This window comes from Cygnus olor, chromosome 7 (assembly GCF_009769625.2).
Source record: "Cygnus olor isolate bCygOlo1 chromosome 7, bCygOlo1.pri.v2, whole genome shotgun sequence".
In the NCBI taxonomy this organism is placed as follows: domain Eukaryota; kingdom Metazoa; phylum Chordata; class Aves; order Anseriformes; family Anatidae; genus Cygnus; species Cygnus olor.
Window position 1 is genome coordinate 25419532 of NC_049175.1, and position 22198 is coordinate 25441729.

Below are 22198 nucleotides of genomic sequence, written 5' to 3' on the forward strand. Positions count from 1 at the left end.
ACCCAGGCCGTCTTTACGTGGCAGGATGTCTGCGTCTTCTCACAACTTTTCGCAGTTTGATCTCTTTATCTTTTAAGTATATGAGCACAAGTGGCATTTCCAAGGGTTATTATCTGCAATTTCTCAAGCGAGATAGTCTAATAAAATAGATATGCTGCAAGTGTTTGACAAGACGGTAGCTTTCAGACAAATCTTCACCTGTTTTTTCCTTTTGAGGAGTCATTAATGCTCTACATCTGGTTTAGGGATAGTTTGGAACAAATGTCATGGAGGATAAGCGTGACAGAATCGGGGAACTGCTGTGAATTGGGACCCTGGAGCAGATTTGGGGACTAGAAATAATAGCGTGAGAAACAATAGCATTTGCAGTGTTTCTAAAAGCTGATCTGGTCAAGAAACGTTCATTTTTAGACTTAGTCTCATTTGAGACTTTATGAAATCTGGGTACAGATCTTGCATTCATGAAACCTGTGCTATTTTCAGTATAAACTACTTTAGACTTCGTTGTGTTGTGGTGTTACCTGCTTGTAAATTTGAGCAAAAGCGTGTTGCCACAGTTAAGTCAGAATGCTGGGTGTTTTTCCCCCTAGGAAGTGGTCTACATCTTGTATGTTAAGAGCACCAAGTTTATTTTGATGTTGGTGTAGTACATGGGCTAGATGGTGGTCCTCCTATCAGTGTAGAAGATCGTAGATTTTTTTGATTAAAATGATTGGGGAATATGGCTGAAGTTGTTGTCTCGTAAAGCTTGGTGAATTTAAAAGCATCATGTTGTTTCTAAGAGCATTTGCAGAGAATTGGGGTTATTTCTTTGAACTTCATAGTGGAGATTTGTTTCCCTTTTTGTGACTATGATGCGCTGTCCCAGAGAGATGACTGGGGGAGCCTTAAAGAAACAATACTAAATGTGTTTTTCCCCGCCCCCATGTGCATTTCCCCTCCCATCTGCAAACCTCCTCTCAATTCATATTTATCTGTTAGCATGTCTGTCTGAGCCCCAGTCTGCAGAGGAAGGTGTCTGAGCAAGAGAACCGATAAATTTTGCTTATCAGTGCAATTTGTCTACAACAAGAGGGTTTTCAAGTTAGATAGGACGTTTTTATCTGATTGTGAAATGGCAAAGTGTAAACAGTTTATCTGGAAGTTTTTGAAATTAAACCCTCTTAAAATTGTGGTAGTCAGAATTACACATGCAGTTACACAAATAAAATTGAAGAATGTAGCACAGGTACCAGTACTCCTGGGAAAAAAAAAATCCTGTTTAGAAAAATGAGTCTTGCTGCATGTATGCAGCAGCATTCATTTTGTTTCCATCTAGTTTGAGGAAAAAGGATTGCACTCGGATACTAACTGTACTTGTTTTCCTGCATCTGAGCATGCTTGGCAAGGAAGTGTTTTGAAAGCATGGGTGTGTTATATTGTTCTTTCTTGGATATACACCTCAATTGAGCAACTGCAATAATAACCCCTTTAATACCTACTCAAATTTTGGAATCAAAACTGTTAATTAGAACAGAACTGTCAAGTTGTGGAGACTGTTAGTTTTTGTTCTTTAAACAAAAGATAACCCGAATGTCACTTACATTTGACAAAAAGAAGTCCCTTTGCTTAATATTAATAATCAAAACATTCATTAAAACTTCATGAACATGCTTCAGGAGTTTAATCATCTCCATTTTGAATTCCTGTAAATAGTTAATCAGATATGAATTCTGCCAAAAAAGTGGTTAGAGCATTTTTAGCTGAAGCTGATGTCACAACACCCTTCTGCAGTTACTCCTGAACTGGAAAATTAGTGGAAACTGCCAGTCTGTCAGTAGATACAGAGAGTTGTACTATATTTTAACTCTATAAACTGGATTTGCAAAGGTTAAAACATCTTTGTAATTAAGATCCTAGGAGTCGCTGTATGAACGTCCTTGTTCTTGGAGCCTTGGCAGATGCAGGATAAAATAAATGGCCAGATAAATAAGGCTTTGTATACTTTGGATTTTTAATAAAAACATAGGTTACATGCTATGATTTTCCCTAGAAAAGTATTTGGCTTAGCTGTAAACTCATCTTTTGGACAAGAGTATCAAATATTTAAATAGAAACTCAAAAGCAACTTTTAAATGATTCCGGCAGTATTATGAAGCCTCGCTGATTATATTTTTTACCTTAAAAAAAAAAGGTGCATCTAGTGATAGATAAGCCTTAAGGGTATTGAAAGCTTGTGATTCATTTCCCTTCTTCCCAATCAAGTACAAGGGTCTTGCTTATTTTTTATAACTTATTTAGCTAAATTACAAGAAGAGCTTATTTCCTCTGATGCTGTTTGTTGTCATGTTCTAAAGCTTGCATGGCCCTGACAATTGATGTATTTGTGTTCACTAACTTCTGAATGATGTTTAGAAATAGTGGTCCTTAAAACTTCTAAGTGTTTCAGCTGCTGATGCAAGCCCCTCTTGTGATCAGAGGGGCTGTGTAACTGCAGGCTGCCCGTGGCAAAGGTTGGTGGTTGTACAGGGCTCCTCCTTCTGCCTTTCTCAGCCCCTTCAGAGAGGCCGCTTTTAGGCTGTTTTCTTTTCTTTTTTTGCTCTTGGTTAATGAATAATGGGGTAGTTCTTCATCCTTTTTCAATTTCTAGGCTCTTGCGGTTCTTCAGTATCAGGTGATGGCCCTTGGAAAGAGAATGGTGAGGTTGCTGGTTGTGGACTTTTTTCCCATCTTTTTTAATTGCCATTTGTGGATTTCCAAGAACTCCTGGTTGGGCTGCCAGGGTTCAGAAAGGCACTGAAGAAGCAGGGATCTCAACTTCAACTGGAAGTTAGGTAGCTCTCCAACTACTTTTTCCTTTTTTTTTTTTAAGGATTAAAACATCTGATTTGATGATGAAGTTTCCCGAATAATTTTAGGCTTCTTGTGTTAATTGTAAACAGTTTGCTTTAGAACTTAGTTACATTATTATATGATGTTACATTCCTGGGTGTTATATTACCCTATTTGTATCAAATGCCTGTTCAGTGCCTATAGTGCAGATCCCTTTAAGGTCAATCAGTATAAGTAATTGTTAAAGTATAGTCATTTTAAGTAACCGTGTGAAGTCTTTCATCAGCTTTAAGCCGCTTTCTAAATTGACAGAAGTTACTGTTCAGATGGTGTGAAAACAGACCTTTAAAAATGCCTAATGTGTTCTGGGGCTTTCTTGCTAGAGCTCCTGACTGAGCCTCTTTATCATACAGATGCACAGCTAATTAAAATGCAGATATCTTCCTGAGTGAACATGTGAAGGAAAATAAAATGCTGGGACTGTATTTCAGTAAAATTTGCCAGCCTTTTTTTTTGGTATTATGAATACTGTACTCTAATCTAACATAAGGACCCTTATATTGCAGGAGACATTTCTGTAGTGTTTTGTTGGTGTGATCTCTGAGCCCTTCGCTGGAGGATACTCCTCCAAGAAATTTGTGGTCTTTAGTGCATCGTTATGATAATTATGGGTACCATCTGTACAAATATACTAATTTTAGGTCTTCTATGGGAACACATTCTATACTGGCAGAATATGCATGGCAGGATACTGTGTAAGATAACAGGGTACCTATATATGGTATACAGGGAAAATATTGTGTATATATACACAGTGTGATAGAAATTCTCCAGTTTTCTTGAGACAGCCCTTTGTACTTGTCTGATTTTGAATTGTATTCATGCTTCTTAGTTTGAATTGGCATATTCTGCCCATTTATAGTATCACATTTATTACCCTGAATATTAGATGTTGGAAGCATTGTGCATGCGAGATTCTTACGGCAATTTGGAAAGTCAAATATTTGTATTTCATCTGAAGTTACCAAGACAAGTCTGCCAACTGTCAGCAATTAACCACTGCATGGTTAAAAAGCCAGCTCTGCTTCCTCTTTAGTCAGGAGCAGAAATGTTTTAGAAGCTGGTAGCTATAGTTAGGGTGAACAGCATAACCAAATGAATTTTCTTCTGAAAATTTACAGCTGCATAAGTATTCCTCTATACTTTGTCTGCAAAACCAGCCAATACAAACTCAGCTCTGTCTAATGAAAGAGGACTTTTGATAATGTTATGTCCTTTAAATGAAATAAACTAGTGATGTAGCTTCATTTAAGTTAAGCTTTTGTTTCTGTATTTAAAACTTGCCTCTAATGGAACTGTATGACATTAAGAAGAGCTTGCTTTTGCCTTAATGTCTTCTACAGCAGCCAGAAACATACAATTCTTGAATAGCGATTTAATAAGACTGGACTATTTTGGCTGCCTCATTTAACCAGCCTTAACTCCTTTTAATGCTTTAAAAAAAAAAAGAACTGACAAATGGTTGCTGCTTAGAAATACTTTTTGCCTAATGCTGCATCATATCTTATTTTCTAACATTAAAAAAATACCTGAAGTAGTCTGTCCTGAAAACAAAATCAGGGCAGAACGAGGAGAATTTATATTTCCTAGTCTCCGTGGCCTTACAGGCACATTTGTCTAAATCATTGCCACGGTGGGATATTGCAGCTTGAAGTTCTCTTTACGATACTAATGTATCATGCTGTTTGCTAGGATGGCTATCTTTCACTTCTGTGACTTACCACTTGCAAGAGTAGATTTGACCAATTAATATCTAAGCTGAAGCACTCACTGATGGTTTTTTCATCTGCTGTTTCTTTTGATTTACCTAGTGTCATTAGCTCTACTAGCAGTTAATTGTTCAGAAGGATTTTAGAGCTGTTGGAACTCACAAGCCTTTCACGTTAAAGATGCAGTCCATGCAGAAGTGCATTGCTTGAGTTCATCTGAAATCTTGTATCTTGTGTTTCCAGTCAAATACTGTGTTTCAGGAACCTCAAGTTTCATGCATGGCTGCAGTAAGGCTGGACATGGAAAGACTAAGCAGGTGAAAATATCTTAAATTAAACTTTAATACATAAGAATGAATCGGTTCAGAACTTTCAGCAATCTTGATAAAAGTTGTTGGCTGTACTTAATTGTTCTAATCTATTTTCATTCATAACTGACTATATATGAGTTGACCTCTTATTAAACTAGAGCAGTAAAATAGTTCAGTTGTCCTCAAGAGATCTGAATTAATAATATTCACTTAAATGCCATGTTGCTTTGTTTAGCCATTGAGGCATTAGTAGATAAAGGAGAGAGGGGAGGAGAGCTGATTTACTCTCAAGAGAGTAATGTATAAGATGATAATGTTAAATTTTAAATATTCAATCCACATAAAACAGAGCTAAAGCTTTTCTTAAAGCTTGTTGAGATCAGTCATTTCCGTAAGAGTAGCCTGGATGTTTTAGAGCTGCTTTATATGCTCTAGATGGAAAAAAAGATGAATGCCATCCACAGAAGATGAAAGATTTTAGTCTGGCTGATCAGCTTGGTGAGTTGCTCAAAGTTAGCCTTTTCTTCATTTTGCCTGCTGCTCTATAGCGTTATCTTTACTGTCACACTGCTGCAGTTCTAGCGCGTTGAAGATACCAGAGAAGGAAAAGGCAATATCACTGTTTAAACCCAAGCTTTACAGATCTCTTTACACCTATTGTCACTTTCGCTGAGTTTTCTGAGGAAATGGGTAGTGCAAGAAAGTTGTCTGTGGGTTGTAAAGCGAGAGGAATTTTCTTGTTTTAAGTGGATATTTGCAGGCAGTGACATCTCCTTTTCATTCAGTTTGTGGCGAGGAAATACTCTGAAGAAGTAAGAAGTATGCACATTTTAAGTGCCTCACTTTTTGGACGTCTTAGTGACTTGGCTGAAAACCAGCATCACAATACTTAACTTATGACTAATGTATTGTCTGTCTGTTGCATTCGGAATTAAAGCTGCACACAAGTTTGTGGAGGATAAATATAAATTGCTCATGACCACTTCTTAGTGAGGCAGTCATCTTTTCCAAGGTGTGAGCACAGCTATATAAACTGTTTAAAACTCCAAGTAAATAGGAAATTGTTATTTGATTTTTTTAATCTGTTTATAGAAGTTGCTATTTTTTCCATGTAACCTGATAGTTCATATCTCCTAGCTAACTATTTGTATGCTTGGTTTCTTGTCTGGAGAGTAAGAACCTCTTTGGATTTTAGGCATAAGCGAAATGTGACTGCGTCATGTTTTCAAATACATTGCAGAATGAAGCTTTTTTTTTAAGCTGCTAAAACTTGGAGAAATAATTCCTCATGCTTAAGTCACACATGGTCTAATAATTCTGATATAGGAGCTGAAAAAAAATGTGGTAATGTTTTTAACAGGTCTTGTAGACAAATTGGTTAAACCTTTTCAGCTAAATCTTTGGCAGAGAAATAGTCCTCCAGTAATACAATCCCCCAGGCAGTAGTATGTGCTATTGTTGCAGAGCAGTAGTTCACAAGTTTCTTTTGGTGGTCACCCAAATTCTAGATTTGACCACCCCATAAACAGTACTGAAGGAATAATTTATTAGGTTTGTATTTGTGATTGCTGTGGTCCCTACTTTAGGGTTCTTATTCAGAAACGGAAGAAAAAAAACAAACACCACAAATCTAAACTATTTGAAAAACATCCTGGAAGTAATATTTTTTAAATGGCTGTTTTAAATTTTAAAATGGCACAAAATTGCCATAATTTCCCTTGTTTAGGGTCAGACTGTAGGTGATGAGAATACTTGTGAGATGCCAAAGTGGGTTCTTTCTCAATAGTTCTCTTGCAGTTTTATTAATTTCTGATGTTGTCTGTGACCTGAAATGACAATTTTCCCCAGTGCAAACAGAAAATGATAGGAAACATAAGGAACCTCCCTTTTTCTGCCAAGTTGCCCCCACAACCTTCCAAAATTGAGTCTTGAGAAAGGCTTTTCCAGTAAATTGTCTGGAGCTCCTGAAGGAGATGTAAGTAGCAATGTAAGAATGCAGCAATTCTTAAACAGTCATCAAATGATTATTTTTCTCTAGGCCTCTGATGTCTCTAGATTTAAGTCTTTTTACATTCTCTGAGAGCAGCACTGTTTTTTTTAGAGTAAACTCAAGGAACCAGAATAAGTAGGAGACTTTGATGTGACTACTATGCATTATAAACTTTCAGGTTGCCTTACCACTCTCTTTTAACACTGTCCAAGGTGGAAGTAGAAATATTTCTGCCATTCACATCAGTATTCAGGTTGCAGAATGGTACCCACTGAGTGTGTATTACAAACATACTTCGATGGCACCTGTGGCTTAATGATTCCCTGATCTGTGTACAAAGTCCTGCCTTGTTGTATGTCGATGCCTAGCATACATCTGAGATGTGTACATGGTATAAATACAAAATTTGCTTGGCTCTTCTGTATTACAGGTAAGCTTTAGAGCTGTTTACCAGTTCGTCCTACTTACTGCCAGTACTAAGCCCAGCTGTGAATGGGCCTTACATATTTCATGGACCGTGACCCACGTTTTGAGAATCTTACAAGATTATAACCATCACGCTCCTTAATGACAGTTGCATTTCTGTAGCAGAGGCAGCATGTAATTAAATCTTCCGGTTTGTGATCTTAAATGCATTCCTGGAGACCCTGGTGGCTGAAGTGTAATTTATGAATACTTTTTCGGTCTTTGCTTCTTTGTGCTCCCCCAATAGCCTTTAATTATATTCAGATTATAAGCTCAATCGCCACAGTCGTGTTGTTTCAACTCTTCTGCCTGTACTCTTACTTTACAGTAGCTGCCAAATTACTCAGTTTCGAGGCTTGTGCTGTCTCTTCATTAGATACTGTCCAGATTGTTCCACCTTTCGGTGTTCAGTGATGGAAAAGGCATGAAATTTGCTGTTAGACAAACAACAAACCTGGGTGGAGTAGCCAGCAAAACAAAGGATAAATGAGTGTTTATAGTTCATCTCCAAACCTGTATAAAATACATATTGTTATCTCCCTCTATCTAATTCGCTTTTAATGACTTTATAATATGATTACAGTATGGACTGCTTAAGAGAATTTTTTTTAACTTTCAAATATGTTCTGTGGAAACACTTTTTCCTACTCAGAAATGGAAGAGTCTTTTTATAGATGAAGAAGATCTAGTACTTGCAGAATGTTTGAACGATGACAGGCACTAAAAATTAACTAAGTAATGTTGGATAAAATCTAGCAGGCTACCTCAAATTGTTCTTCAATGCTATTTGTACTTCAGCTAAAAATCAGGGCATTACAGTAAATGTTAACATTCCATTGACATTTCTAATATTCTGTTGAATATGCACTACGCTCATGCATGCAAAACAAGTAAAATAATGCAGCAGAAAATTTACCTAAAGAAAAAAATCATAATAAATAGTAATGGAAGATTCTTTGGATATTTAATGCAACTACTTAGATAAACTATCATATTTGGTTTCAAGAGGACATTTTTTTCTTAAAGCACTTTGAAATGTCCATAAAAGCAAGCTACAATCTTGAAGTCATAGCATATAGATTTTTCTTGTTCTTTTTCTTGTTCTTTTCTTTACTCTTCTGGGTGAAGAGTGATTTGCAATGTTCTGTGGGATTGCATATGTTTATATAGAGAGGGCAATTTAAAACAGCTAAGCATGAACGGTGACTTAGAAGCTAGGAGAAAGACACGAGCATTTTTCCCCTTTATATACCTATGTTTATATTTCTGAGCCATTTTCTGTTTAGTTTAATTACCTGTAGCCAAGAGCAATAAATTGCTCAAGAATAGATTAGTGCTGGAATCAAGTTTAACCCAAAATTTGGCTTTAGGAAGTGTTTCTACCTGAAGTACGCTCTCCTATGATGTGATTTTAAATTTTTATTGACTTTCTATGGAGAAGAAAGTGAAGGAGTGAAAAAGTAGGATTGTTCCATAAGAGCTAAATCAATTGAGTAGCATTTAAAATTTGCTCAGTCTCGGTGTTACAGAGGGCTAATTGACTGTTACCTTCAAGAGGCAGTCTTAAATTCGTCTGTTGGTTGCTGTTTTCCAAATCTTAGTATGTGAAACTGAAGGAGGCGATACAAAATAAAGGGAGGTCAGTATTTTTGTAAAGAATTTTCCTAAAGTTTCCTTAATGCAGTAATCCCAAATGAGTGGGTGAGCTGAGAGTGGAATTGCAACCGTGTAGTCTGCGGCAATTTCAGGGGAGCCATTACCTGAGAATTTAAGTTGTGCCTACACCAAAATTGTTTTACCTGGTATGAAAGCAATGGCGAATTCCCCGTGCTAAGGCAGAATCGTTCTTTAATCCATCCAGCTTGATATTGAGTTAGAGAAGTCTGTCCCTTTTCTTTTTTGATACTGAATAGGACAGCATTTTACGTCTGGGATTCCCTTGCTTTTAAGGAGGACTTTGGGGAACTAGGTCTTTTCTCTAGAAATACTTAGTCATAACTGTGACTGAGAAAACAGTGTTCCGAAGGAAGTTGCACTGGAATTAATTCGTGCTGTATCTTGTAGGACATAGCCCTCTGGATGCAGATTTATGCTGGAAATCCAAAGTTTTTCCTCTAACAGTCATCTGGATTTCACAGTACAGAAGATGACTTTTCACTTGTATTTCTAAGCAGCACTTTACCAGCTAGAGTTAATGCTTTGTAATTAGGAGGTAAAACTTTAATTGAGAAATCTCAGTTGAGAGCTTCAGCAAGAATTAGCATGTTGCAGTAAACTCATCTCCTTCAGAGCCTTTGTGTCAGTCAGGTTGTGTTCAATTCAGTATGCTGCCTTGTTAATTTTGGAAAGCTCAGTCATGTTCCTGCCCCACCTTTAAGCTTTTTTTCCTGTCTGAATTGAAGAGGCCCAACCTTTTTATTTTATATTTGTAAGACCAACTGCTTGATTCTTTTAATGATTTTTAACTATCTTTCTCTCTACCTTCTTTATCTCACTCGCGTGACCTCCATGGCTGCTGGGGATCTCTCAATTCACCATTCAGGTGAACTGTCCTGCTGCTCAGTGCTGGGCAGTCCTGGGTCAGATCCAGAGGTCTGCGCAACTGCATCACCCTGGGCAAGTTTGGAACTTCAGATCAGCTCTGGGAAATGTGGTCAGAAGGGTTTGAAAAGGCATTAACCCTAAAACAAACTCAAACAGGCACCCACAGAGAAACGGGTACTCTTAAGAGTTCAGCCAAGCTTGTTTTTTACTCTGTCACCTTCTGAATAGTTTTTACTGCTAGTGGAAATGCGCTAACTGGGTTTATAAGTAACCTGGAAGAGGAAAGCAGTCTGCTGTTACTTTTCATCTCTTCCGGGTGGGGAGTGTGAAAGCTGAAGGATCATCACATAAACAAGAACTCTGTCAAGTGTTTCCTATGGACAAGGATAGCTGAGTTACGTGAAAGTGCCTCCTTTGTTATAGCAAGAGCTTTAAGCTGACCCTTAGTAGCAAACTTAGATGTTCTGGTCAGCTTAATGACCCTAGGAGTTGTTTGTTTAAATTAACATGTTAGGCTTCAAACAAACAATAGTATTTAAAAGTGAAATATAAAAATGAGCTAGTGTACAAGCTTATTAACTCTCCTATTTCAGGGACGTGAGTTTTGATGCTGTCATAAATTCTTAGTCTTTAGTTGTCCAGCATGGGAACTTTTACCTTTGAGCTGGTGCAATACAAAGAAAACCCGTTTTAGTCTTAATCAATACTGTGCCATGAACAGAGCCAATTTCTTTAAAAGTTAGTACAGTTCAAATAATAAAAATATTAAGTAATTCAAAGTGCTGCAGTTGATCAAGAGAAAAGCCTGAGAGCTTAACTCAAAGCACTTCAGGGATCCTGGCACTTGGAAAATGGATGTTTTATAGCTGATGACTTTAAAACTTTTTAGTGTCAAATTCAACTCTTAGCCTTGAGGTTCTTTTGAATCTTTGAAAAGCACTGAAACAATACGGAACTGTGATACTAGGCGAAACAGTCAGTAACACGTTCTCTCAGATGGTTTTCAATGGCACTAGTAAGTACAGAAGTGACTGTTGAAGTGTTTGGGTCTTCGGTGACTGCCTTCCACAGCAGGTTACAACAGCACAAGTCAACTCAGCCAGAGTGCTGGCCCAGTATTCCCATTCCCGCCTGCTACTTGTGACAGCTTTGGTGCTCGCTCACCCTGTGATGATCTGGGCCAAGGGACTAAACCCATCCAGAAGCTGACTGTATACAGAGTCAGTTCCTGTCCTCCAGCCAGCTCACAGGAGGGCCAGACAAGTGACAGTGCTGATGCAAGGTAGAAAGGACAGGACGGTGTCAGCATCAGCTCAAAAGTTGTTGAAATTTGCTGTTTAAAAAAAACTGAATCTGAAAGGTAACATCAGAAGCAACTTGTCCCATTACTGTGCTCAACGTGAATGAAGTTTACTTACAGAACCCAGGATGCTATTTTGGTGGCACTTGAATAGCCAGTTTGCAAGGAATACCAAATGTTTGTTCAGATGGTTTTCTCATGTCAGTATGTGATACTTGCAGCACAAAGATATAGCTAGAACACTGAATTCTGTGTGAGAGAACCTTTCTGCCTTGCATGTCAGAAGATTTCCTGCTGTTTTCATGAGATGATATGTAGCTTTAGCATCACTGTGTAAAACACTCAGTAAAACTAAGGGGAAGTCAGACTGTGTAAGCACTAAACGTACATCATCAGAATAAGTTTTGTAGAACTGAGCTGAAAATAACTTGTTCATATTTCAAAGCTACAGAAGAGTTGAAAGAAACTGACTTAACTGTATTGACTTTTTGTTGTCTTTGCCATTGGTTTCTATTAAGTGACTTCAAAGATACATGCATAAGGAGCAGTAACTTCCCTCTAGAATTCTAAAGTTCCTGTTTTTTAAAATACATTAATACCAAAAGAATTATGAATTTGTCCCTGTAACAGTCTTACGTAAGGAGGATGATATGTAGCTTTTTTAATGAAAACTGCCAAGAGCTACTCTACTTCCTTTTTCCTCCAGAAATAGGGGAAGTTTCATCACAACAGACGAGAGCCTGCGTGGAGCAATATAGAGAATATACACTTTGATAGTTTTGCAAGAGCTATTGCCAATACGAATGTGGCATTGATGCAGTCGTTTCACTTCCCACTATGTTACTACTGTGACTTCACTTTTTCATCAAATGTCTTTATGTAAAATATAAGATCTTAAACTGCTTATATAGCTTATATTTTTCTCCTTAATATATGAGGCATTCTTTATTGCTCATATGAGTAAGACAGAGAATGAAATGGGATGGTAAGGCTTCATTTTGTTTTGTTTAATCTTTCCCCTCTGGCCATTTAGCTGCGCACACTGCAAGTCTTGAACGTGGTTCACACTGCAGGGTCAGGCTATACAGTACCCGTTCCCAAACTGACCATTTTCTTGAGCTAGTAAGGTGTATACACTTCAAATAATGATTAAGTAAATTCTGCTATATCCCATCATCTTCTACAGTAAATACAGAGAATAAACTCTTAGTACAGATCCTCAAATGTTTTCTTCGATCTGAAACATAGAGCATTTAATCATATTCTTTACTTTGACAGCAAGTTTTTTTAACTTAATGACTGTACCAAGTTTCGTTTCTATGACTATGTAGTTTCCCTAGTAACCTGTCAGAAGGTCTTTGTTGAAGGGTTCTTAAAGTCCAAAGAAATTGTCATTTGTTCTTTATTTTGTTGACTTGTTCATTTCTAGTTGGGAAAAACATGTTTCTGTGTTCAAATCGGATGTGTTTTTGTGTTGTACGTGAATAGCTGTACTGGCTTGGAAAACAGATCTAGCCATCTTACCTCTGATCTGCCTAAAGGCCCTGGGCAGAAGAAATCCCAATTTTTGTGTTTTGTTACCTAACTCAAAGGAACTGCTTTATTTAAACAAATTCTAGGCTAATATGTGTACAGCTGTGAATGTACAACACGTAGTCTGTAAAATGCTAGTAAACAAAGTGACTTAGTGCTAAATGAAGCCAAAATTCTCCATGATATTTGTTCGCAGGCAGCTGTGGAGTTAGCTTTTAAATGTCCAAATGTCTCCCTAGGAAAAGATGTTAGCAGGAATAACGTTGGCTCTCTGAGCCATGTTCTTAATGAAAGAAATATAAGCAAACTACATTTCTAAGTGAAGGAAGCAGAGGATAGAAGCAAGATAACAATAGAGAATGCCCCCAGGTAAAGGAGTCAGGTTTCTTAAGGTCTGTGCTCAAACCATAAAAGCATCAAGAGCAAATGAAACAATTCCCAGCTATCAACCTGGCAGCACGGTCGCTTTGAAAAGTGGTTGAGACACAGCTTCAACTCTGGTTGTTGGCTAATGTCTTAAAACTAGTTGTAGTGAACAGCTAGAATTGGCAATTGTGGGTTGATTAAAAATTATTTATATCATCGTTAATTGGAAGCTTTATTAATTTGTCATCTGGAATAAAGTATGTTTATTGCTGGAATAAAGATTTGATTTTAAGCTATAGTGATTAAAAAAAATGTGTAAGCATTTTGCTTTTTCTAATGCAACAAGACCAAACAAATAACTATAGGCTACCTGTAGGGCAGGATGAGGATGCACTGGGCCAGGTTTCCTGGGAAGCTGGAGGCGTTTGGGCTTGACACTGGCTGATGCTGGGTAAACTGGAGACAACCTCTGCTGGCAGCTCTCGGTGCCCTCTGCAAAAGACCTTGCAAAGCAGCAGCACTGCAGGGGTAAATCTTGACTTGTCGCACCTCCCTCTTCTCTTCTCTTAGGGGAGTTGATTGTAAAGCAGAATCGTGTGGTTTAATGCTGCTTTTGCAAGTAGTAGGTACAGTTATTATAACTCAGTTTAGGGAAAAAAAAAGCAGTCCTTTGCTTTTACACCTCTGACACCACTTACTGTTTCAGTTGCAAATGTTTTCCCTATATTATCAGCTGGATTTCTGGGTTGCTTTTAAGTGAGCTCTTACGCAACGAGGGAAGGGGGAGAGCTAATGTTATAAAACAACATCATCTTGCCAATGTTTAGGGTTTTTTCTAAATGGGTGTGCTTAAATAAGAATAATCATTCTATAATCTGATATAATTGCCTCTTTTAAGTTGTCTGTAAAGAACTCTTTCAGTTATTGTGCACCTATTGGCCAGTTGAGCCCTGGATGTCTCATTGATACATGTATAAGTATTCCTATAATTTCAGGGAAACAGCGCACGAATCTGGATGCAAACTCTGCTTAGCTAGTATGCAAAATACCACAGAGTTCATGATTTCCCTAATGTATTTTCATTAAGTTAAATATAAAAACTATATTGCATACCAGTCCCCAAAATATGTTGTGGAATCCTCAGATGCCAACTACGGAGGAAGCAGAAGAACCACAATAAATACAAAGTGCAAGGAGAATGTAAAGAGTCAAGTTGTCATGGAAACAGTTCCAAAACCAGTACAGCCACAAAGGCAGCACCACACCATCATGCCATAAGCATGTGCAGTCTGCACTGAGCCCTGGACAAGATGTTAGTAATGCTGCATCCTCGTAGGAAGGAGAGGTGCTTTCATCTACTACTTCAGTGTGGCATTAAACATTCCCTGGCCTGAAACATTTCCTTTCTTCAGTAGAAGAAACTCTCCTGTAGGTAGCTGTACAGGCAGGGCAAAGCTGTGACTCATGGCCTGCAGTGTAAGGGTGTATCATCTTCCCTGGTAGATGCTGTCCTTTTGTTGGCTTCTGAGCAGTTCTTCTGCAACAGTCACTGCAACGTGTTCTAGCAGGTGTTACTGAAGTTAGCTGCTTCTTAATTCATTGGACCAAACATATATATTGAAACTCTCTAAGACTTCTTTTTAATATTGTGTTTTCAAACATTGTGTGCTGGACACTGGTGCAAAATAATATAGCTTCTTTGAAATAATTGTCTCATCTTTCTTAATTTCCAGAAGTGTGTGGAAGCTGCCATCTCCTTCCTTGGCCTAACTTCTGGTTTATTGTAAAAACAGTGGTTTAATACTGCACAGGCAGCTAGGTTTGCTCTTGAATTCAAACTGACACTGTTAATTAAATTTCTCAACATTTGATGTTAGATGTTGTGCAGTTAACGATTTTTAGAGAAAAACCTACTTTCATTAATAAAAAAACCCCTTATGTTTTTAAAAGAAGTTTGAACACTTAAACCTGCACAGCCAACCAGTATTTTAGTTTAAAAATGCTTAGAACAATTTCAGTTATGATACACTAAATGTATGTGAAATGGAGTCCAGCGTAGTTTGTGTTAGACCGAGCTGCTACTTACAGGTTAATTTGATTGGGCTGCTAGAGTCTGAAATTCTAGCAACTTTTTTTCTTCCTCCATATGTTAAAGGAAGCCTGAGATCCATTGCTTTCTGGGAGCTCTAAGAAACAGCTCTTGCTTTGTGCTGTGCAAGGCCACTTGTTCAGTTCTGATTACTCAGATGAGACATCGTCACAAAGCAACACGGAGCTAGGTCTGACGATCCCAGCTTTACACAGAAGTGTAGTATTTTACCTGCAAAAACACTTGCTGAATAGGGACGTGTGTTTTTCGCTTCTGGGCAACCTTGATGGACTATGATTATGACTGTAGTTGAGAAGAATGAGTCAGAAAGGAAGAGCTCAAATGATTTGTTTTGCTGCTTGCAAAACATTCAGCGTGGTTATATAACTTCTCAGCAGCGAGCAGGCGTTGGGAAGAAAGGTGACAAATAATATTTCATCTCCCATCTCAGCAGCGATTCTGGTTGGCTGAACAGGAGATGAAGGGCGTACTTTTTTTCGGCTGTAAGTAGTGTTTTAATTTGTAGATGCCTACGTGCTGTGTCACAGGAGGGCAGCTGCGCAGCTGGGTAGGAAGCATTTGCTGGTGGTAGGAAACTGAAACAACTCCCCAAAACCAGGGCCAGAACTTCACATTGGCCATCTCAAGATGAAAGACTGAGCTATCTCTGAGCTCTAATCCTATTACTGTGGAACTGTGGCTCTGCTCTCCCTGTTGTCTGTGGCTGGGAATATGCAACTGCTTGGCTGAATGCCCAGACAGTAAACCTGCCTTTTAATATTCTGCTATCAGTCTCTTCACAAAGCTTCTGGATCTGGAACTTGTATTTGGATATATGATACTGTATCAAAATCCGGGATTAATAGGGAAGGGGTCACTAATTTCATGTACTCGCAGATCCTAGTTTCACGTAGAAGGGTTATTCCTCTTTCTGGTACGGATACGTTTCCAGCTGTTCACAACATTTTTGTACAGTCGATGTCATTGCCATTTTAGTGTGAGGGATTTAGGTTTAGAGGGAAAGCAATTTGCAAGTTCTAATTTACAAGACCATATTTATTATGTGCAAGCTGGCTGTCTTTCTCAACACTCTTAGAATTAGGAGAATAAAGATATTTTTCTGTGCATTTTCTGCTAACGAGGCTGTTCCATCTATTGCAAGATCAGTGCTGTAGCATACGGTTTGCCATTCCCTTGTGCATGCTGTCTCTCTGGAAGTTATTGTTTGCTGCAGTAACCTTAAACATGAATCCAAATAGAAGTTTTGGTGAAAGGATTGCAATGTTTATGTATTGTTGCACATAATAGTTAATACTCTCGATGTCAAATTTTTGGAGGAATGGGTTATTCCAGTTCAGCTTTCAACCACGTGTTTATATACATTTTGAGGTGAAAGGTTGATACGAAGAAAGAAAATCTTTCTCTTCCCTTTCTTCCCTGTCTCCACGCAAGGCAGGATCGAACCATAATCATTAAAGACAGCAGTTCGGATATCTTAGGACTGAAGCTTAAATCACCTGTCGTGGAAGTGGAACCAAAATTATTTAAGCAGAGCATACAGGAGAAATGTGAAGTGATAATTGAGATCTACAATATAGGAAGAAATTGCTGGGCTTCTGATACAGGGCACATCTTGCAAGTACACAACCTCTGAGTAACATTAATGATTATTTGACTTTAAGTGTTAATGTGCTCAAATGCAAAATGAGGATATGCAAATCAAGATTGCAGCTACACTAACATTTTTGCTCCTGCTCTGACCTTTGGGGAATGTTATGCAGCAGAAGAAAGATTTCAGCCAAACTCTAGAAAGAACAGCCATGCCCCCACAAAGCTGTAAATGCTCATTGTTCCTCTGAATCGAGTGGGCTTTTTTTCCTGGACAATGCAATGCTACTCAAGTCTTTAGAACAGAGGCTTCATTTTATTCGATTAGCGAATTTTAGAGAAAAATGTACTTTCACTAATGAAGAACATCTTTTTATGTTTTTAAAGGATGTTAAATACTGGTGAATCATATGGTTTTTTTTTTTAGCCACAAAATGCACAGGACAGGATTTCTTTTGTGCTGCTTACAGCAAGTCACATAAGTGGATGTTTACTATAGAGTTGTATATTTTGTCTGCCCACAGAAATATCTGGTGGAAATATGCTAATTCTAAAGCATTTGTCTTCTGAAGATAGAAGTCTGAATCTAGACATACAAAGTATTACTATCGGAAGTAAGAATTTGAGCATATTTTCTTTAGTTTATAGTTAAGATGCTTATAAAGATAATCCCTGTCTCTATTATCACTTCTGTTTTTAAACGAGGTATTTTAATAGAGCTACCACAAGGAGGGAATAAAGAATTTATCCAAAGCAGATTTCTAATTGCTTCAAGCAAAAGGATCTGGGAAAAATCGAAATAGAAAGTACTCTGTAAACATGGGGGGGGACAATATATAATATAAATACAGCAAACCTCCCTAGAGTGGAATTGTCCATCCTAACTTATACTTGCTTCTTCCTTTCTCTCAAAGGTGAAATTGAATCTGAAAATGGTAGTGTCAGTCATCGTTAACTGATGTTGAAGTTGAAAATGCAACTTTAATTAAGGAAAATACTATGACTACAGTTTATGTGCAAATTTGTGTGAAAAATAATTCTTTTCTTTTTTTTGAAGTATCCTCATAATAAATTCTACAGTACTGTGGGGAGTGCCTGGCCATTCTTGTTTCAAAAAAGTAAATTAGTAGTTGAAATTTTAATATTTTTAAAGGTGCTCTAACAACTTGTTTTCTGCACATGTAAGTCTAGCTCTGTTGTGATGTGAGACATCTGCTAAACCTTTCAGGTTTCATTTACAGTGGAGCTCTGGGACAGGAAGGTTGCTCTTTCATTCCTGCTATAAAACATGAAACCAAAACAAATATTTTTTCACATTATTAAGCAGACTTTTTTTCTTATTATTAGAATGTGTTTGAAAACTTCTCAGTAGTATGTTCTTGAATAACATCATACGGATCCCTTATCTCTGTTGTTAAAAAGAGGAGGGAAAATATTAATGTGAATGTGGAAGGTGAATTGATTTTTTGTTTTGTTTTTGAAATTAGTATCAAGACAAAAAAACTACTACAGGTGTGCCATACAAACTTTACCCTTGCCATAAGCCGAGCCTTAACTGATTCATTTTATAACAGCGTTTTGCTGTTACGGTTGTTTTACTAAATGTTTTCATAAACATCTGTTTTAAATCTTCTTTTTTTTTCATTAGCCACAGTGAGAGAATGCTTTATGGTTGTCAAAGTAATAATACATAGACCGTAGAAATTATTCTTAAGAATTCTTACTTGCTCTTTTTACAGCTTTCAAGTGACGTTAGTATAAAAAGAGATTAGGTGACAGAGGGTCGGGGCTCTCCTTGATTTCCTTCTCTGTGTGCTGCCCTGGGTTCATCTTGGCAAGGTTTGGGACCAAGGTGCCCATCCTGCAGCTGCCCCGGGCAGTTGGAATGGCCCCAGAAGGGTCCTGTCTCCTGCTGCTCTGCCCCAAACTTCCCATTGCAGTGTCTAGAGCCAGGTGGAGGGAACCTAGGCTGGTTCTGCATGGGTGTCGCATGTCAGACTGAAGTCTGCTTCACCAATTATAATTTGGACTGAATTTTTTTATTATTTAAAAACCAGCTTCTCTAATTGGTTGCAATTTCCTTGGCTTTTATAATGTAGGAATACTTAAGTGCAGAGCAAAAATGCTTTTTATTCTTGGGTACCCAGGATTTTGTTTTTCCAAGTCCAAATCTCACCTGTTCTGCAGCTGATCGCATCACTACAGCAGCTCTGCTGCCTTGTCTTAAGGCGTGGAGCAGTAAAGTAGAGGCTGGATGAATGCAGGCTTCGATGAGTAGCCAGTGCTCCTAGACTTCTGAAGCAAACAGAGTTAAATGCCCAGACGAATTAATGGTGGCTTGGCATCTTTCTAGCACAGGAGCTTGAATGCAGCCCCTGGCTCAAGAAGAGAGTAACCTACTGATTGCTGGTAGCAGATTTGGTTTTCTATGTGGCTTTGCCAACAGCTGTGCTGCCACAATGTGGGGAGCGTCAGAAGGGCAAGAAATGAGAGGGTGGAGGCTGCCTTATGCTCCTTGCCAAGTGTTAGTCAATAGTTTTTTGAGGAGCAGTGCAGAACTTCACCTAAGGCATACAAAATAGCAATGACCCTAAGCTGCATCGTGGTTTAAAGAATGCAGCAGGAACTGAGTATTTCCATGTCCTTATCTTTCATTGATTCTTGACCTTGAGAAAAACAGCTTTCTTCTGCTGGAATTTATCTAGTCTTTACTATGCAGATATTCTTTTTGTGGAGAGGCAAGCTAAATGCAGGAAAATGGTGCAGAAATATCAAGAGGGAGGATCTGGGTTTTTTGCTGGTGACAATTGTTTGGAAAAAATAATATCTAAATAATTGCTGTAACTTTTTTAACAGGCTCAGAACAAAGAAACAAAAGTACTAGCTGCTGCAAAGGTGATTGATACTAAATCAGAAGAAGAACTTGAAGATTACATGGTTGAGATTGATATTTTGGCATCCTGTGATCATCCTAATATTGTTAAGCTCCTAGATGCTTTCTACTATGAAAACAATCTGTGGGTAGGTATTTTTTCTTCTCTAAATTTTTATTTATTTTAAAAGAATATTGAAAAAATTTTGTCATGGTTTTATTGAAATATTATTACATTTCGTCTGGGTTGTCACTGTTGGGATAACTCCACAATTTCAAAACTAATTTGTAAATTGTAAATATGACTGATAGGAAGCTGTCACTGTAAAATCAAGATGCATTGAGTCATCAAGTCAGCAGTCTGAATATAAAATCTGGAAATTAGCATTTCGTTGTGTTGTATGCGGAGAGTTCTTTGTTGGTACTTATTTGTAACAGCAGGATTCAGATTTTAATTACATTATCACAATTGAGAATGAGGTTCAGAATTTACAGCTGCAAAATAAAAAAATGGGCTGAAAAGGTCAGCCTGGGAAGTGTGTATTTTAGATAGAAGTGATTTCATTAGTACTTGCAGGAAGGACAGTTTACCGGGATGTGAACAATAATTTGCTAAAAATCTAGATATTTGTACATAGAAGTGTTGTGCGAGTGTATGTGACTGTACCTCAGTTTGCTGGTATGCCCTATGCACTGAATAACTTGAGCTGTGAAAATACAGTTTTTTTCCTTTAGGTGGCCTGATGCAGTATCTGTAAGTGCTGTTGGAATTATACAAAGGATACGTGTCTCTTTAAAAGGAGACTATAATTCAAAAAGATACCTAAACTACATAACAGAAAACTTCCTCCAAGTTATCCTTTAAGCATGGAAACAATGGAAGTGTAATACTGTATTTCCCGATGGAGATTTCTTTTGACGAGCTTTGTGAATACTTTCTATGATCTGAATGTTGAGTAAAATGATGCTGTATGTATCGTGGAATAGTGAAAAAATTTCCACGCATAAAGGTGAACATGAAAGCAAGTATGCATAGAATATGGAACAGTTGACAGGCTTCACTGGCAGGTTATTTACGTCTCTTCTAACTATAGTTTAAAAATAAAATTGTAGATATATAGCTACAGTGAAGTGGAGAGCCATGAAAGTGAGAGAGAGAAAAGGCTATGATGATGTGGTTAAGTAAAGAGAACTTAGTGGAGAGGGAGAAAAAAGAAGAAAAACGAGAGTTGGACATAAAGAACATGTTTTTGCTTTCCAGTTTTAGAAACAGTTTCTTTACCAAAGAGACCTTTGTCAGATTGTCAGATCAAACACAAAATTTTAGAGAAGGGAACTCTTCATACAGAATTTCCTATACTTTACTTACTTGACAGTAAGTATGCAGAAGCATGTATATGGGATAAAGGTTTAAAGAATTTACAAGGAATTGCGTTATAAAATACATGTGCTACTACCATTGTTGCAAGTATTAACTGAATTGTAATTTGAAGAAAGTTATCCTGTGAGGGGTAAATATGAGTGTTATTTTGTAGGGTATAATTTGAGGTTTCTTCTTCTATGAACAATTATACTCTGATTTTAAACATACTGTAAAGTATAAAAAATCAAGATACTATTTCCCAGAGGGCTGTTTAGGTTTCTGACAAAAAATGCTCTTCAGCTGTCAGACTGAAAGTTATAATTTAATGTTCAAAGTTCAAATTAAAGAACTAAAACAGCTAAGGAAGAATGGGGTGGCAATCTTGGATGATCTCTTCGCTTCCCTGCTCTCCTCATTTGCTTTGTCTACTCTTTTTTTCCTTTGTGTATGTTTTTTCTGTCCTAAATGTGAGCATAGTTTGTGCCCCAAAATAGTGGCAGTTCAGTTTATTTACGTTTCACATGTAAACTGAGACCTGGAGATTGTGTTATTTTAGTATGAGTAGATTGTGGGATAAAACTACTTATGTATTGTAGGCATCAATGAAAATGGAGGAAAATGAATACAAACATGAAAATGAATATAAACTCATTTTCGTTGATATTTAACATCTACTGGAAAATAATGTAGCTCCTCTCTCTGATTGAATATTCCAACTAGATTGTAGTATTTAAGTACGATATAATAACAGAAAAGAGTTTGCGGAACATAAGTAAATCACATTACTAGTCAGATTCAAGCTGACCTTGATACTTTTAATGTGGAATCTTACATTTGGATTAAAACTTTATCTGAGGATCTCCAAGCATTTTTTTCAAGTCATTTACTTTAGCTTCACAGCCATACTGTTAGTTGCTCCAAGTTGTACCAATATTTTGTAGAGGTTAGTTTAAAAAAAAAATAAATTCAAGGTCAAATAGTCTGAAACTCTTGTCTCCCAATAGTAGTCCCTTAATCAATGACTCAGTTCAGCAGAACTATTTAACTTGTAATTTATGTATTCTCTTGTTTATATACAGATCCTGATCGAATTTTGTGCAGGTGGAGCAGTAGATGCAGTAATGTTGGGTAAATAAGTTGTTTCAAATAATAACATTTTTAACATCTTAAGTTAATA

General features: G+C 37.4%; 1 protein-coding gene across 4 annotated transcripts in view; it reads left to right on the forward strand.

Moving 5' to 3' along the window:
• SLK (STE20 like kinase) overlaps positions 1-22198 on the forward strand; it is a 48642-nt gene that overhangs the window by 830 nt on the left and 25614 nt on the right. For all 4 annotated transcript variants that reach the window (XM_040564539.1, XM_040564538.1, XM_040564541.1 and 1 more), the window contains exons 2-3: positions 19643-19807; positions 22101-22149. In XM_040564539.1, coding sequence (XP_040420473.1) covers positions 19643-19807; positions 22101-22149 — 214 coding nt within the window. The remainder of the gene's footprint in view (positions 1-19642; positions 19808-22100; positions 22150-22198) is intronic.